Source organism: Styela clava, chromosome 7 (genome assembly GCF_964204865.1).
Source record: "Styela clava chromosome 7, kaStyClav1.hap1.2, whole genome shotgun sequence".
Taxonomy (NCBI): domain Eukaryota; kingdom Metazoa; phylum Chordata; class Ascidiacea; order Stolidobranchia; family Styelidae; genus Styela; species Styela clava.
The window spans coordinates 13102247-13118574 of NC_135256.1; the positions used below are offsets into that span (position 1 = coordinate 13102247).

General features: G+C 35.5%; 3 protein-coding genes and 1 long non-coding RNA gene across 4 annotated transcripts; 3 read left to right on the plus strand and 1 right to left on the minus strand.

Annotated features, from left to right (window-relative positions):
- Window positions 1-629: 629 nt before the first annotated feature.
- Window positions 630-2183, plus strand: LOC120327510 (uncharacterized). Its single transcript, XR_013477216.1, has 3 exons — window positions 630-844; window positions 1452-1648; window positions 1739-2183. It is a non-coding gene; the product is annotated as an uncharacterized LOC120327510 (long non-coding RNA).
- Window positions 2184-3326: 1143 nt separating this feature from the next.
- Window positions 3327-6173, plus strand: LOC120327509 (uncharacterized). Its single transcript, XM_039393816.2, has 8 exons — window positions 3327-3503; window positions 3722-3799; window positions 3998-4160; window positions 4328-4469; window positions 4606-4682; window positions 4943-5086; window positions 5157-5235; window positions 5497-6173. The coding sequence occupies exons 1-8, from the start codon at window positions 3342-3344 to the stop codon at window positions 5849-5851; spliced, it is 1200 nt and encodes a 399-aa protein (XP_039249750.2). The 5' UTR covers window positions 3327-3341; the 3' UTR covers window positions 5852-6173.
- Window positions 6174-7715: 1542 nt separating this feature from the next.
- On the plus strand, window positions 7716-11320 carry LOC120327507 (RNA-binding protein fxr1-B-like). Its single transcript, XM_039393815.2, has 3 exons — window positions 7716-9261; window positions 9663-9777; window positions 10178-11320. The coding sequence occupies exons 1-3, from the start codon at window positions 7877-7879 to the stop codon at window positions 10379-10381; spliced, it is 1704 nt and encodes a 567-aa protein (XP_039249749.2). The 5' UTR covers window positions 7716-7876; the 3' UTR covers window positions 10382-11320.
- A 683-nt stretch (window positions 11321-12003) lies between these two features.
- Window positions 12004-12411, minus strand: LOC120328593 (golgin subfamily A member 7-like). Its single transcript, XM_039395124.2, has one exon. The coding sequence runs from the start codon at window positions 12409-12411 to the stop codon at window positions 12004-12006; it is 408 nt and encodes a 135-aa protein (XP_039251058.2).
- Between the last annotated feature and the right edge of the window lie 3917 nt (window positions 12412-16328).

A 16328-nucleotide genomic window follows, 5' to 3' on the forward strand; every position in this document is an offset into this window, starting at 1 on the left:
GAAGTTTTAACGATTAGTGGTGGAAAAAATGTATATTCGATAATTTCAATTGAACTGTGAATTGTCTGAACATAAATGTTTTTCCACCTAAAAGCTTATACTACATGGATATACATTTACAGAATTTCAAGTGCCAAAAAATACCTTTTTATAACGATTTCAATGTGATCTTCAAGTTCCCTTGAAGATTGATCAAATTTGATTGCAGGCAGACTTTGTCATAAAAATAATTTAATTCAATCAATTATCTTGACAATAGTATATATATATACTTACGGTAATTAATATGTAGGTTTCAACGCGCACAAAAATGAATTATATAATCTATGAAACATGTTACAAGATAAAAAATGTGTTTCATAAAGATTTAAATAGGTTGGCATAATAGCCAAATAGCCCAAGCCTTAGAACTCATAGCTTATTAGGAAAAACATTTATATATTGTTCAGTTAAATTTATCCCAGGGTCCTAATATTTGCACTATAATCTTATGCACTCGTATATTCCAACGATTTCGTACGAAAAGTCTTACAAAATATGAGCATTTAAATGTTAATCACTGCACATTGACAAATATTCATTATTGCATCATAATATTTTAAGAATATATTTATACTAATGAACTTTGTGGTGGCTCGCAAACCACAACATGACATCATAATAATTCGGTTATTTAATTATAATGCGTAGATTAGGCCTAAAATTATAATTATTCGTAGTGAGGTATGATTGAAGTTTTCCGAAGCGAAGATGAAGATACCAGAGGTATTCTGATAGCAGATGGTTTCTTCAATTGGGATTTAGCTGAAAGTATGATAATAGATGGAAATTATAACTTCGGAAGGTAAAATAACTAGTTGATGTATTTATTATTCTGTGTTTCATGACCATTCTAGTCAGTAAAGTTGTACAAATCTAATCTGTAAACTAAAATTTTGTTTGGTCGGTTTTGACGTTCCACCCAGTGCTATGTGCTGCTATGCGGGCGAGTTTCTGATAATGATGTACCTTGAATCTATCTTCAAAAATAATTGGGGGAAATACAAATTATAGATGTTGTTACACACGAGAATGAATAAATTAAAGGTCAAGTAAGAGTGACATGTATAGGATCAAACTGATTTATCAGCTGCACCGCACAACGTGCTGCCCGGGTCGGATGTCCTATGTCCTTCCCCTGCTGCTATGTTGAAACAGAATAATTATTTAATATGCTTTAACTAAACTGGTGACCCCTAATGAGCCTGTTGTAATCTTCCTTCAAATAAGCCAAGAAACGGAGTGAGTAAATCAATGATCTTTACTGGGAAGGACACATGCCGATCACATGTCGCAGCATTGCCACTAACTCTCTACGATGATTTATGTATTATTCTCCTCCATTAGTCTATCAATGTATAGTTGGTGGTGCAGTAGTCTAATTTTTGGTAAAAACGTTCTCTTTATTTCAGAACGTATGAATGTGCTCGTCGATATAAAAAACATATGACTTCAGTAGGACAGGAATGGGATTCTATTGATAGTTTATGTAGGAGTAAATTTCTTGGATTTCCCTACTCTACCAAATAAATTGAAACATTCGATGACGATGGTACGACCCGCGGAAAAAGAATAGTAAAATTTGTTGACATGAACGCAAATCCAGAAGGTATGGATCAGAATAGCTGTGATTCTGATTGTGAAAATTCGCTATTGATCGTAAATTCATTCAAAAATACAATAAATATTTTGTTTTTAGGATTTTGCGTCGTTATCGTAGAAAATGAATTTCCATATGCTTTGACTCCAGATATTAGACATTTTATCATTTGGAGCTGCAAAGACATATCGTTAGAAGAATATCTTGAACAAGTTGAAAAAGAGTTTCCGCGCAATAAATTTGACATCATAATTTTTGAAAACCCAAGTGAACGAAAAAGTGTTAACGGAGTATCTCATGCCCAAGTTTTTGTACGAGACAAGACGGGTGTGTCAGGGGCGTGATCTAAAGACAAAATACATTTTTCCGCATAGTGAATAACAAATCTACATGGACACGAACAAAGCGATTGAAGATGATGATTTCAGCCAAATTTAGTGAGTTGGAACTGATAACGATGCATAAAAAAGAAACAATTTAAATATATTTTTGTGCTTGTATATTTTTGTCTCTTTGAAAGTAAACAAACTTGTAAAGAAAATAATACGATGTTTATTTTTAGTATGATTTTTCAAATTAAGCAATAAGGCAAAAAACAATCTCGTCAAAAATGTACTTAACGTGGACTTCTGAACATTGGCCTAGAGATTCATTCTCCCACACTCTGTATGCATTTAAGTTCTTCAATACTTCAGTCCTAAAAATTTCGGAACAACGAAAATGTACATGAACCATGAAACACGTCATGCATCTCGAGGCTGCATTTCAAAATCGCCATACATGCGCAAGTGACGTCACATTGATTGGTGACATCATCATACATCCTCATGTCAACTTTAATTTTGTCACTAATATTTCATTTATTAACAAACAATAGAAACAAAGAGAGGCTCCATAAAAAAAATACAATGATGATAAGACAAGTAGTTTTTTCCGGAATACGCTGTAAATCACTATTTCCGACATTTGTTATATTATAGTTAAGCAATGGGATCCGAAAGGTATATAAATAGAGCGGAGAAAGTGCATGCATTCATCAGCTAATGAAATAGTCAGAGACACTAGTTTACGCAGCATTAAAGGTGATGCGCATGATGACCGAAAGAAAAACCATGTTTGGTGATCCAAATTGCGTCGTTCACATATAGTTTCAACTGATTCTTTAGCATACAGTGTTATGATGCTCTCATCTTATTATAATTACGTTTATTTTCGACTGTCAGACGGTTTTGAAATTACAACCTGGTTATAACATCGCATACTAATGATAATTGCACACGCATTTCATTTTATAGTGTAATGTGCACATGCCGTTTGTAACATTCGTTTTATCTGTCGCATGAAACAACCTGATACGATTCATGCTTGTTCCGATCTTGAATCGCTGTGATTGATTAAGATTGACATGCATGGTTTACAGACGGCCGTAACACTGGCAGTACTTGTCATCATTAGAGTTCAATGAATTTCTGATTGCTTTTTCGTAATTTACCATGATAGCATCAACAAGACACATAAAATAAGAAATAAATTGTCGAAAGGTTTTATTTTTTAAACGGCTTTAGCAATAAATTACAGATTTCAAAGCGGAATATTACTATTAGTCTATTTCACCAAGTAGCCGTGTATTCGTTGGTTGAATAGGTAGTAGACATATATATATATATATATATCAAAATATATTTATATAAATAAAATCATAATGTCAGATAAAAGTATTTTCGGTTACACAGTTCCAGTAAGTAGTTTGAAGATAGCAAATATTTGCAAGAAATATACTATGAACAAGGTTGTTGTAATATGTTTTGTCGTAGCATTGGCTTTGGGGCTTTCTACTGCAGAAGACTTAGATTTGGTAATTACGGTGAGTACCTCTCTTTTTTCTTTAAGATTTTTTTTACACGACACCAACATTATTTATTTTGATAAGCGCCGTTCATCTATAAAAAATGGAATGCAAAAACTGTCATGATTACACTTTTTTGTTGATTAGATGCTATTTAATTAGCCAAAATGATCGGATCGGCACTTGTAAAGACAACTCCACTACCCTCCCTAAATGCTTGCTTGTAAATTTTACAGCCGAGGAACAAGTCTGTCACCGCCGTGTTTCAACCATTAGAAGATGTTCGTGAATATAGAGTGGAAATTTATAAACAGGTATTTTATGTATAACAATACACATCTGCACGCTATCGATTCTACTGCTGCTGCTGCGTGAAAACTAGCAATTTTTTCCATCAACATAATTTAAAAAAAAAAATTTTCTTCAGTATTCGAGTGAAATAACCAGCTAATATTTAATACAGTAAAATGCGACACGCCTGACTTATGCTTTCGTTATATTATTGTATCTAGGGATCTGTAAGACTTCGCAATTCCAGTCGTCTAACGGAATTCGATTTGATCGATGATATGTACCATGAAGTCAAATTTGATAACTTATCAGCTGCCACTGAATATGATATAATCGTATCTGACATGGAATATGGACGCACGGTTACTGCTTCGTTTTTCACAGGTTAGTATAGTAAGGAGTCAAGACTTTCGGAAAGACAAAACAACCTTTTCCTTGTTTCGGTTCATTCATAAAAACAACCGCATGGTAGATATGCCAGGAAAATTTAGATAATTGACAATCATTCATATTGTTGGAACATTGCTAATGAATCTTCACATTCTATTCAGACTGTGAAAGCGAGTTTTTGCAATGTGCGGTTGCAGTGGAAAACGGAAAGGACGTGTTGGGTTGTGTCCCAAACTTCAAGGTGTGTGATGGGTTTGAGGATTGCATCGATGGCAGCGACGAGGAAATCGTAGACGGAAAATGGTGAGAAGCATATTACACATTTAAATAGTTTATATTGCTGGACGGTTTGGATTGCTTGGGCGGTTCTCTCGAATAGCGACCATGTTCAACGTATATCCTATTTTTTTAATGGCATTGTTGATAATTTTTTTCACAGTCTACACGTCGACGAAGGAGAATCCCCATGTGCAACGGAATTTCTAAACGCTTTGGGCAACAACAAAGATCTCCCAGGTATGAATTTACCATTCAATCAGGATATATATAATAGTTCTCCATAGTTATCAACATCTTCCCAAATTATATATATTTTTTCATACAGAACATAAAGCTATAAGAACGCATTCGAACAGCGTTCAATATTTCACTTATATTGTCTTAGTGAATAATATTTATATATAAATATTCAAGCATTAAGTATAAAACAGCTCTCATTCTCTAGACGCAGTCGTTGTCGTGGTCATTTGTATTTTTGAGCTCTCTGTATTTTTCAGATTGTGATCCAAGGGGTGAATACTCACCGCTGCAATGTACTGATAACGTTGGCGAATGCGAATGTGTTGATGCTAGAACAGGACGAAAATTGCTTGAAGAAATTGGGCCACTTGATTCACATTTTCACGCCAGATGTATTTTAGGTACTCTGTTGTTAAAATAGCTTGAAATTGCCATCATACTTTGCGTCATTTAATATATACCTGTTTTCAGAACGACGCCGTCGGGAACGAACAACAATTTTTATTCAACGGAATAACACGAGAATAAATGACAAAGTCGTTCCGATTCTGTAAGTATGCATAAACTATTAAGTGACAAATTTTAGCGTATATCAGTGCTATAGTGGCCGAGAAAGCTTTGTGTGTGAATGGTTGTTGGCATGGATAGCTGCGCGAGGTTGAATTATTTCAAGCAAAAAGTGGAAACATTCTTTCAAAGACAATATTAGTTGTATGTAAATCGTTACCGACTTGTCGTTCATTTCCCTTTGTTTTCTCAGGCAGTAATGAATTTTAAAACGTTTATATATATATATATATAATCATTCCAGGTCTTCTCCCACACCTAGAAACAACGATCCAACCATCCCTCCCGGATTGGAAAAATACCAGGATGCAACCGTTCCTCCTGGATTGGAAAAATACCAGGATGCAACCGTTCTTCCTGAATTGGGAAAACACAACGATCCAACGGTTCTTCCTGGATTGGAAAAATACCAGGATTCAACAGATCCTCCTAAATTGGGAAAATACAACGATCCAACGGTTCTTCCTGAATTGGAAAAATACCAGGATGCAACGGTTCCTCCTGAATTGAAAAAATACAACGATCCAACTGTTCCTTCTGGATTGGAAAAACACAACGATCAAACGTTACCTCCTGAATTGAAAAAATATGACGAGTAAAAATGACGATGGCAGAATAGAGAACTAATTATAACCGGAAGATCTTTTTCGAATATGTCTAGCGCAAATCGTTAATACCAAAGAAGAAACAGAAAGAAGTTTACAAACGCACTTCATCCCGACGTTTCAGTGGCGAAAGCTTGTTGTAGCTATTCCCTTTTTTAAAATATCTCTGGGCTCCATGGAATTCGTTTTTCGTTCGAAGTTTTGTGTGATGACGTAATCAAAATTTAAATAACGGTACTATTTCGTATCCACATATTTGAGCATTACACTCTTTTCTTCCTTGGTCAATTACAGAGTAAAACAAAAAATTCCAGCAGATGTTTTTGTGTATGCTTTCACGTTGGACAATTTGGTGCTTTACAAGGAAATATGTGACAAGAAACAAACTTTGCATTGCGTATTTTTGCTAGATTTAAATGCAGTGATATCGTTAATTAAATTAAATACTACAAATAAAATAGTTTGATTACCTCATAATGGAATTAATTTTGGCGTTTGAGAGTGTTATATTTTTGTACTCGCCGTTATCGTAGGCTGCTTCATCTTATGATAGAAATCATCATTCTAATGTGATGAATAAACGTATTCATCGTTGATTTGTTTCACGTTACCTAACAATTCTATTTTTTATTAGGACGCGGCGATTTTGCGTGATCTTTTGATTTATTATCTATGTAGTATACAACACCAACGACCACCACACAAACTTCCAAACTGAATTTAAAATTGACGTTTCCATGTTATTCCGAAAGACCGGCCGGCGAATTCTAATCATGAGTAGCACTTTGGCGTTGTGTGATGTCTCGCAATTTTCTATTTTGCACCCCAGTCTTTTTAGTTTTTCAGTCGTTAGCACTTTCTTCTGTTCTTTACCGTCATATTTTACGTCCCAACGCGACGTCAAGCAGCGCGCATGCAGCTGTTGAAGTAGAAATGGCATGCCGTGCTTATCATCGTCTCCTTATATCAGGCCGCTCAAGCGAATCACTGTATTGCGACAGAAAACAACGGTCGAATTCTCTCTCGTTATCTCGCTGTATGCACATAATAACGAGTACCGAATGAATGTAAATGGGACGGGCGATACCGAAGTTTCGCCACCTTCACGTGTATATAGCCAACGTTCGTTTGTGTTTTGAGTTCAAGCATATTGGGGAGGAGAATAAAGAAATATGATAGTAATAATAATTAAGGTATGTAGGAGTCGAGACGACAAAGTTTTCGTGGTTGTTATCAGGACGTTTTGATAGGTCTAGTTAGCTTAGTTAAGATCCTTGCTGTAAGCGAATACCGTAATGTTTTCGGTTGATAATTCTATATCGTACCAGCATGCCGGTATTATATCGCTAAATTAATAGTAGTTTGATGTTTTTTATGTTGCCTATATACAAATATCTCTATTCTAGTACCACCAATATTTTCGATTTTTTGTAATAAGAAAAAAAAGTACCAGAATGAAAAGTTGCGGTAGATAAGTTGTGATCAAGAGCAACGGCACGAGTTTTGGAAAATGTGAAATCATATTTCCAGTTTTCCTAACTCCGAAAAAGGAAGTTGGCAAATTAAAATCAGATTTTTAATAAATGTTTTTTTTCAATTGTAAGAGAAGGTTTTTCATCCCATCGATATACAGATATAATTCGTCAGCTAATAATGAACTAATCGTTGATGGAATATTGTTCTATTTTGAAGAAAACATTGAGACTGATCCTTTGTGCAGTTGTGTGTATATTTGCATATGTTATGAGATAATTCGTTTCAGTGCTAATAATCCTTATATAACCAGTTCGTTGCTATTGGCAATTAGAACATATCAATATTGTACTAATTAAGAAATTGATTATGGCAAGGTTGAAAAAAATAATTATCTGAACCATTGAATATCATTGAATTCCATTAAATAATACAAACTAAGAAACCTGTATCAATCTGAAAAAAATATTTATTTTTCTGTATAGCCTACTGAAAACTCCCATCACTGTATTACATAACCGATATTCAATAATTGAATTAGTAGCGATGGATAACCGAACTGTAGAAGTAAGGGGTTCCAACGGTGCATATTATAAAGCATTTTTATCTGATGTGGGCCCTACTGGCATACTTGTTACATTTGAGAACAATTGGCAACCTGAAAAGATTATTCCATTCCAAGAAATTCGCTTGGCATATGATGTTGAAAGTGGAATCGAGTTCGTTGAAGGTCAAGAGGCCGAAGTTCATTCAAGAGCAAATGATAATGAACCTTGTGGTTGGTGGCATTGTCGGATTAAAATGAGCAAGGGAGAATTTTTCGTTATTGAATACCAATCGTGTGATCCAAAGTATACTGAAATTGTCACGAAAGAACGTCTCAGACCTATCAATAGCAACCAACCATTGTCAGGTAATGATATCAGGAAAGTGTCCCTGGATGTACCTGAAGATCTGCAAGACTTTTGTACAAAATACATAGATGCTCATAAGGAATTTGAACGAAGTATTGAAGCGATTTTAGTTCGGTACAACTCCACAAAGAAACAACTTGATGTTATCGTGTCAAATTCATCAGCTCAGCGAAGAGCTACGATTGTGTCAGATCTACATTTCCGAAGTCTTCGTACCAAATTACAAATGCTCCAAAGAGTCGAAGAAGCTTCGAAACAATTGGAAATAACTCAGCAGCGTGCAGAATCGTGTGTGGAAAAATTCACAGTTGGTGAAGATTTAGTTGGGCTAGCCATCGGTACAGGAGGAGCCAATATCATGGCTGCTAGAAAAATTTCTGGTGTTTTAGATATCGTTTTAGATGAGGATACACACACATTTTCAGTGTATGGTGAAACCAAAGAAGCTGTGCAACAAGCAAGAGAAATGTTGGAATTTTGTGAAGAAGAAGTTATCGTTCCAAGACCGTATGTAGGAAAAGTGATTGGCAAAAAGGGAGCTACAATCCAAGAAATGATTGACAAATCTGGTGTTATCCGAGTCCGAGTTGTTGGGGACGATGAGAATACAGAAAAGGAAATTGAACCTGGAATGGTACCATTTCGATTTATCGGAATACGAGAAAATATCAGAAATGCAAGAGCGCTTTTGGAATACCATGTTGCATACCTAAGGGACCTTGACCATTTACGAATGGAGCAATTGAGTATTAATCAGCGTATACGACAGCTTGATGGAGGGTCGAGTGCACTTCCTTCTCAGAGTGAAAGTGACATGGAGGGAAGTTACAGAAGACCCAGGTATAACCCAGGCCGGGGTAGAGGACGCAGACGCTCTGGTAGCGATAGAGAGGGAGCCACTACTACAAATTCCGAAAAGTCAATTTCAGACACAGGATCAGAAACAGGTGGAGAATCAATCACAGATAGTAAAGGGCAAATCAAATCAAAGGAACTGTTAAATAATGGATATTCAAAGTGAGTATAATATTGCATTGGAATTTGTAGCATTTACGTTAATTGGCTATTCTGTTAATTGAATAACTGCCGTGCGCATATAAACTTACAGATATTTACGGCTTCGTCCACCATCAAGTTCATGCTTTCGAAAAACAAATACCTAACTAATCCCACACCCGACATGGAATGGTAACCGGATGAGAGGCCGTGGTCCGCCATAGGGTTAAGCCATCTTATTGTCTTCACTCTTCCCTGGGATAAATATGTAAATCCTATCCTAACTGAAGGATATATTCCAAAAGGAGCTTTATTTTCATGAGCGTATAGCAAATTCAAGCCACACACAGTTATGCTTGGAATCAATTGATATAAGGACTATTTCCTTGAACAAGATTTTTTCTAACCATATACTTTTTCAGTCGAGGAAAGCCGCAATCACAGAAACCGTTTCATAAGAAAGAAACATCCAATCCAAATCACAATCGCTTTGAAGCACTAAATGGAGCTGGAGAAGGCCAAGATAAGGTTGAAAATGTAAGTTGTGCATATTATTTTCAAACAGTTTAGAACTCTAGATGTGTGCCATGGAATTTAATTTGAATTGATCATGCATTTATTCATAAATCAGCAACACTTTGAAATTTCTGACAAATTAAGTGTTTCCAACAGCCAGTGGAGATATTTACAATCGACTTCATTTTCCATTAAAGAAAATTTTTGGCTCCAATGCTGAACTCCAAGAAAATCCAATTCTGATGACAAACTTTGGCTCATGCACATCTTTTTCAATAAACTGTCAAGAATTCTTAATATTGATTTTAATTTGATTATTTTGTCACCATTGAAAATTTGCAACTCCCACTTCACAGCCCTGAACTTTTGTACTCATTTTTTGATGTCCCTGTAGTACTTTTATTATTCATTTCTTCATCAGGGGGTAGCGCCAGCACAAAATGGCACAGAAAGTGGACCACAAACCAACCCTAACACTGGAGGCAAGAAGAGACGAAATAGAAACCGGAATAAAAAGGGAAAATTGGACAACCTCACCAATGGCACAATGAATGGTGATGCCGCACAAAGTACCGGAAACAATCCTAAAAAAGAAGATAGTGCTACAACAGTCACAGCTAAATAAACAGACCTATATGTCTTCGGCCATGCGAGGCTTACGTTACAACTTTAACAAACTCCTAACTCAGCCTTGACCAAAAATACTAGTAGATGTGCATGTTGAACATATTTAATGCTGGTGTTTGCCTATTGGATCTTCGTGACACGCAAGTCAACATTTAGTTTTCAGTGTTTGATGTTCATATTTTTCTCGAACAAAACAAAATTCTTGTATTGTTTGTATATATTATTATTTTCTTGTTTATTGTGCTATTCTTTTTGTACATTTTTTCTATTTATTTAAACTATTTAGCAAGGATTTGTAGCCGAATGTCACTTGTTAAAGTTAAAATATTGTCAACTTGACGATCTGTTTGGAAGTTACTCCTATCTATAACACTTGTACTGTACTGTTTGAAATGCATCTTTTTCACTTTAATTGATGTGAAATTGCAATCACAAGATCATGAGATATTACACCCTAGATGAAATTTTAATGGACCATCCAGATTAGAATTTGATTATATTATAATATTCATTCAACGCGTAAATGGACATCTTACTGACAATTCCTTCTATGATAATATGGATTATCTAAAGTTGAATTGCTGTTTTATCGAATTTCTTTATTTGCATACAATGTATGATAGCCACTGTGGACCACCATGTGTGATACATGATGTAGACAAATCCGCCTGGCGGCACTATTTTCTGTACATGTTTTGGTTTCACCTAATACTGTGCCTAATTTTATCAGTTCCAAACTCATCTGTTTATATTTAAGCCTTGATTCTGAATGTATATTTGAGTGTATATTAAATCTGTGCATGTTAATGGGTGTTCTAAACTATTTCACACTTCACTTTAGAATGTCGGCGGATGGTGTTTATATTAACCCAAACACTTTCACAGAGCGGTTTATTCTCACGGATAAACATTTTTGCAATAAAATCATTCAAGATTATTTACTGTTGTGTGATCTCTATAGTACCAACTACCAGTTAGATAAACACATTGTTACTCATAAATGATACAAAAACATTCAACATTATGGAGTTACCAGAGTACTGGCTCATACATAACTAATGTGGGCCCTCCTGAATGAGCTGTTGATGGTAACACCAAAAAGAAGTACAGTAATAGTATACTATAAATTCACAAAGCAGTCAAATATAAAGTTATTTTCGTGAGGGTCGCGATCGCCAAGCAAGCACTAAACTGTCGAGACAAAATGATCACACACTTGTATCGTCATTAACAATAATGCACTAGCCCTGAGACTATGAAAGAGTTGAAATATACATAGTCAAATACACAAATTTCACATTTACAAAAACACTCAAGATTCTTTGTGACAACAATTGCAGCTTGAAGGATGAAAAAATAAACAATAACATAGTGCTATGAAATCATTGAGATAGATGATTTTTCAAGAAGTATGTTCCATAATATAGTAAACGTTAGTGCTATACTGGGTAAAAGTCGAAGACAGGATTAGGATCTAAAAGTTGTTATTTAATAGGTCTTCATTTCCTCCATAGTAAAAATCAACCAAACCCACTATGAAATAATAAGTTCAAAATAGACCTTATTTTATATTAGGAGTATTACAACTAAATGACATGAGAAACATAATAATAAAAGCTGCTAAGCCTCTTCTTCAAATATTAGGATTTCGATCGATCTTAGTCCTGATTCAATAGGATTTTTTATTAATATTCCACGAGGTGCATATACATTTTGATTTTCATCATCCAAAAATTTGGCTGCTTTTTTTACCACTTTTTCGTAATGGGTATCCATACAGAGATATGCAAGATATGCAGTTAAACAAGCAAAACATCCTTCACAGAATATACATCCATTTGTTGTTTCTCCCTCTGTGTAAAGGTCATTTAGTCGATTTATAGTGTTCGAGAATAGATCTTGATCAAGTCTACCATCCAGTTCTTCAGGCATTCGAGTATGAAACATCACTTTCATACCAAATGAATAGTCCCGCTGGACATAAACCCTCTTTTTGATAGGTGGTAGTACATTTTCCATCCACTTCATCGGGCTTCAACCAAAAAAGGAATTAAAAATGTCTGTCGCTGTACCCTCTTTCGTTAATTCAATTCCAGTTTTAAACAATCATTCTTATCATGTACAATAGAATTCTGGGAATAAATGAGAAAATAAAACTCAAAGAATAAGGTTGTTAAAACAATTGGAAAATTCAGTCTTCACTATAAGTATAAGTTTATTTCGATTCTATAATCAGCAATAGACGATAATATAATAAATAAAGACAAAAAAATAAAAGTAACTGATTATAGAATCTGGAAAGCAAACAAAACCTCAAGTAAGGTTTGAAGCGTACAGATTTTAGATGGAAAGGTAGGCCTATTGATAAAAGAAGAAGTACGTGTTCGCTCACCAATCAATCAATCATCATTTATTCGTCAACACAATTTAAACATGGTACGATATATGAAAAAATATTACAAATACAAGTGGAAACTAGCTTAAATTGTAATCCACCATCACCGTACCGTAACACAGTAAACGCTCAACTGATTAATAGCATAGTCTGATAGTCTACCCGTAAAAATTACCGTACGGTACCGATACCGTGTGAAATCGAAATATACGGTATTTAAGTATAAGTTTATTTCGACTCCATAATCAGCAATAGACGATAAAAAAATAGATAAAAACAAAAGTAACTGATTATAGAATCGGGAAAGCGAACAAAACCTAGAGTAAGGTTTGAAACGTACAGATTTTAGATGGAAAGGTATTGATAAAAGAAGTAGTACATGTTCGCTCACTCAAATTTTTTTCGCTCACCCTATTTTTTGTGACGGTACCGGTACTGAATTACCGGTACCGTAGGCTTTGTGCTGCAATTCCCAAATTTATACACGTAGAGTTCAGATGCTTCTATATAAATTTTATTTCGATTCATTCAAATAATGCAATACACACGGATAAACTGAGAGATAGACGCGAAGAATTAAGCGGCCTCAATGCCCATGGGTAGAAGAAATGAAATCCTATTTCTATTATTAGTTACGGTTACCAGAACCAAGAATACTTGCTCGGGAGCGCCCTCTATGGATGGCATACATCACAAGATGAACTGGAGTGGGGGGCTATGGACATTTCCCCGAGCATCGACTTCCTTGTTTACTTCGTGACATTGGCCAATCAGCAAGATGCAAAACGAGACGTAACAATGTCCCCTTTTCGCATCCGCTCAGACACTTCTCACACTCAGACAGATTTTCAAGCGTGGTTGTAAACATTACCTCGTTTTCGCGTTTTTGAACTCTATTCGTTAGTTTTCAGTTGTGTTTCGGAAACTTGAATATAAATCAGATAATTCAATGATCACTCTGTCTTCCTAGGAGTTTTAATTTAATTGCAGTAATAAAAATTAGTGTAGAAATAGCTGTGCTAGACTAGCCTGAAATTCCTTACCGGTACTTTTAAAAAAGAGATTGTTGTATGCGATGAATTATAATGATGGTTTGAAACACATACCCCATTTTACAGGCGCCAACTTGCAACAGCACTCTTAAAATAGCCCCGAAAATTTTGCAATGGTAAAGTATAGGTAGAATTTTTCGGGGGTCAAAGGTCGGGGAAACTATTTTTACCGAAGATCTGCATACAGAACTTCTAAATTATTTGGGTCCGGTGTTTCCAGAAATTATATTTTGCATCCGTAAACGCGCACTTTCTCGACTAATGATTATCAGCTAATCAAGATTGTTTAAAATTGTATTATAGTTCTTTTCATATATCTTTAAAACAATAAAAGTCATTTTTCAAAATGAAACTTTAAAAGTGATCCAAAATGAAAAATAAGGTGCGATCCGAATCAAATACTCAAAAGGTCCAGATTCGGACCGCGGTCCACCATTTGAGTAGCCCTAAACTAGACAGTAGAGATGAAGGTATTTATTTATCCCTCTTGCCAGTAAATGTTTCCTGTACCTTCAATTACAAATCAATGCAACAACTAGCTAGTCATTAAAACAACGTCAATATTATTTCTATGTAAAATAGTTCGTACCCAATGACTTTACTGAACAACTACGGTAGTTACGGCATCTCTTTTTTTTCTACGAAGACCATTGTTATTTGTGGCGTATACAAAATCTGTTGAACAGTGGTTTTCAGCCGGAGTTCCGAACTTCCACGTACAAGTAAGGTTCCGTCAGTAAAGTCCAAGGGTTTCGCAAGTATGAGTAATAAAAGTGTTTCAAAAATTCACTCAACAATCAATTTTTTCTGTAATCACCACATAATAACCGCGCAGCCACAATTTTTTTGTTCTTTTTGAATTCTAGTTTGTATAAAGTATTTTATTGTATTCTTTTGACTGTTTTTGGTGGACGGGCATCAAGTCCATGCTTCCGAAAACAAATAACTAACTAATCTCATACCCGACATGGAATGGTAACCGGACGAGATGCCGTGGTTCGTCATATAGTTAAGCTTCCCTTTACCCCGGGGAAATATGTAAAGCCTAAATATGTGAATCTTTAACCATTTCTAATAGGCTGCCAAAATATCAATTGTTACGTCACGGTGCGCATCTTGTTGATTTGCTAACCGTTTAACTATTATGCAGATACTGTTACATTTTTGGGGCAAATAAACATACATACAAGAACGTCGTTGCTCATCAAAATATTCTGCTTGCACCCAAAGTCCATCGGAACTTTCCCCGAGTATCAATTTCCTTGTTTACTTCGTGACATTGGTCAATCAGCAAGATGCAAATATGACGTAACAATGCTCTTTTTTCGCATCCGCTCAGACAGATTTTCAGGCGTGGTCGTAAACATCACCTCGTTTTCGTGTTTTTGAACGGTGCTCCCGAAGTATGCGAACCAAGATGGCGGACATCAGAACGTAACACGGGTAACAGGTTAGGGTTGGGCGATAATTTTTTTTCAATTTTCCTCATTTTAGTCCTATTATCAGTTCGAAGACTAGCCAAGAGCCTCCCGTAGTATTTATACCTAAAATTATGACCTAACCCTAACCTAGTACACATATTACATTCCGATGTCCGCCATCTTGGTTCGCATACTTCGGGAGCCCCTTTTGAACTCTATTCGTTAGCTTTCAATTGTGTTTCGGAAATTAAAATATTAATCAGATAATTCAATGATCACTCTGTCATCTTTGGAGTTTTAATTTAATTGCAGTAATAACAAATGAGCCATGCTCAAATATATTGACACTTAGAATAAAACGAAATATATTATCATCACTTCACCGAAAACCATAGGGTACCCTACGTCTGCGCGAAGCTGAACAGTGAAACAGCTACATGGTAATGGTAACTGACTTAATAATACTTGGGTACAAATAACCGTACAGATACTGTCATAACTCTTCCATGTCCTGTGGTATAATTTCAACGTGAATTGAAATACCAGGTGATCCGAGTCACTTTTCCATTTCGGTATGCAGTACGGTAACTTACCAGTGCCCGATATTCGTTGGCGGAACGGTTCTTCATTGTCATATAAGAACTTAATTCATTTCCTCTTATCAAATAAAAAAATAAGATAGGCTACAAAATGTATGTTGTTTACATCAGAACTGTAACGAAAAGATGAGAGCGTAATTCACACAGGTAGGCCTACGGTACCTTACCAGTACCTGTTGCTGTACTGTGGGCCTGCTATTCGATCGTGGAACGGTTGTTCTCTGGCATATCAAAACTCAATTCAATTTGCTTTTATTAAAAATTAACAAATACGGTAGACTAGATTTGCTAGAAAACCCACATTTGACATTACTGCAATAGTAAGATCGCGAAAGAAACAAGTCGGTACTGAGCAGAACCGTACCTGCAGGCTTGATCACACAACCGCTTAAAATAAGTTTCAAAACAGTGTTCCCATGATTAATTTTTAAAACAGCGAAATTTTGAATGAAATATCAGATCTTATAGGATTCATAAA

Excerpts from the sequence above, each read along its gene's own strand:
- LOC120327509 (XM_039393816.2), top strand. The coding sequence starts at position 3,342 with ATGTCAGATAAAAGTATTTTCGGTTACACAGTTCCAGTAAGTAGTTTG. Across the intron at positions 3,800-3,997 it reads GAGTGGAAATTTATAAACAG|GGATCTGTAAGACTTCGCAA; the intron begins GTATTTTATGTA and ends TATTGTATCTAG. Across the intron at positions 5,236-5,496 it reads GACAAAGTCGTTCCGATTCT|GTCTTCTCCCACACCTAGAA; the intron begins GTAAGTATGCAT and ends TAATCATTCCAG.
- LOC120327507 (XM_039393815.2), top strand. The coding sequence starts at position 7,877 with ATGGATAACCGAACTGTAGAAGTAAGGGGTTCCAACGGTGCATATTAT. Across the intron at positions 9,262-9,662 it reads TTAAATAATGGATATTCAAA|TCGAGGAAAGCCGCAATCAC; the intron begins GTGAGTATAATA and ends ATACTTTTTCAG. Across the intron at positions 9,778-10,177 it reads GCCAAGATAAGGTTGAAAAT|GGGGTAGCGCCAGCACAAAA; the intron begins GTAAGTTGTGCA and ends TTTCTTCATCAG.
- LOC120328593 (XM_039395124.2), bottom strand. The coding sequence starts at position 12,411 with ATGAAGTGGATGGAAAATGTACTACCACCTATCAAAAAGAGGGTTTAT.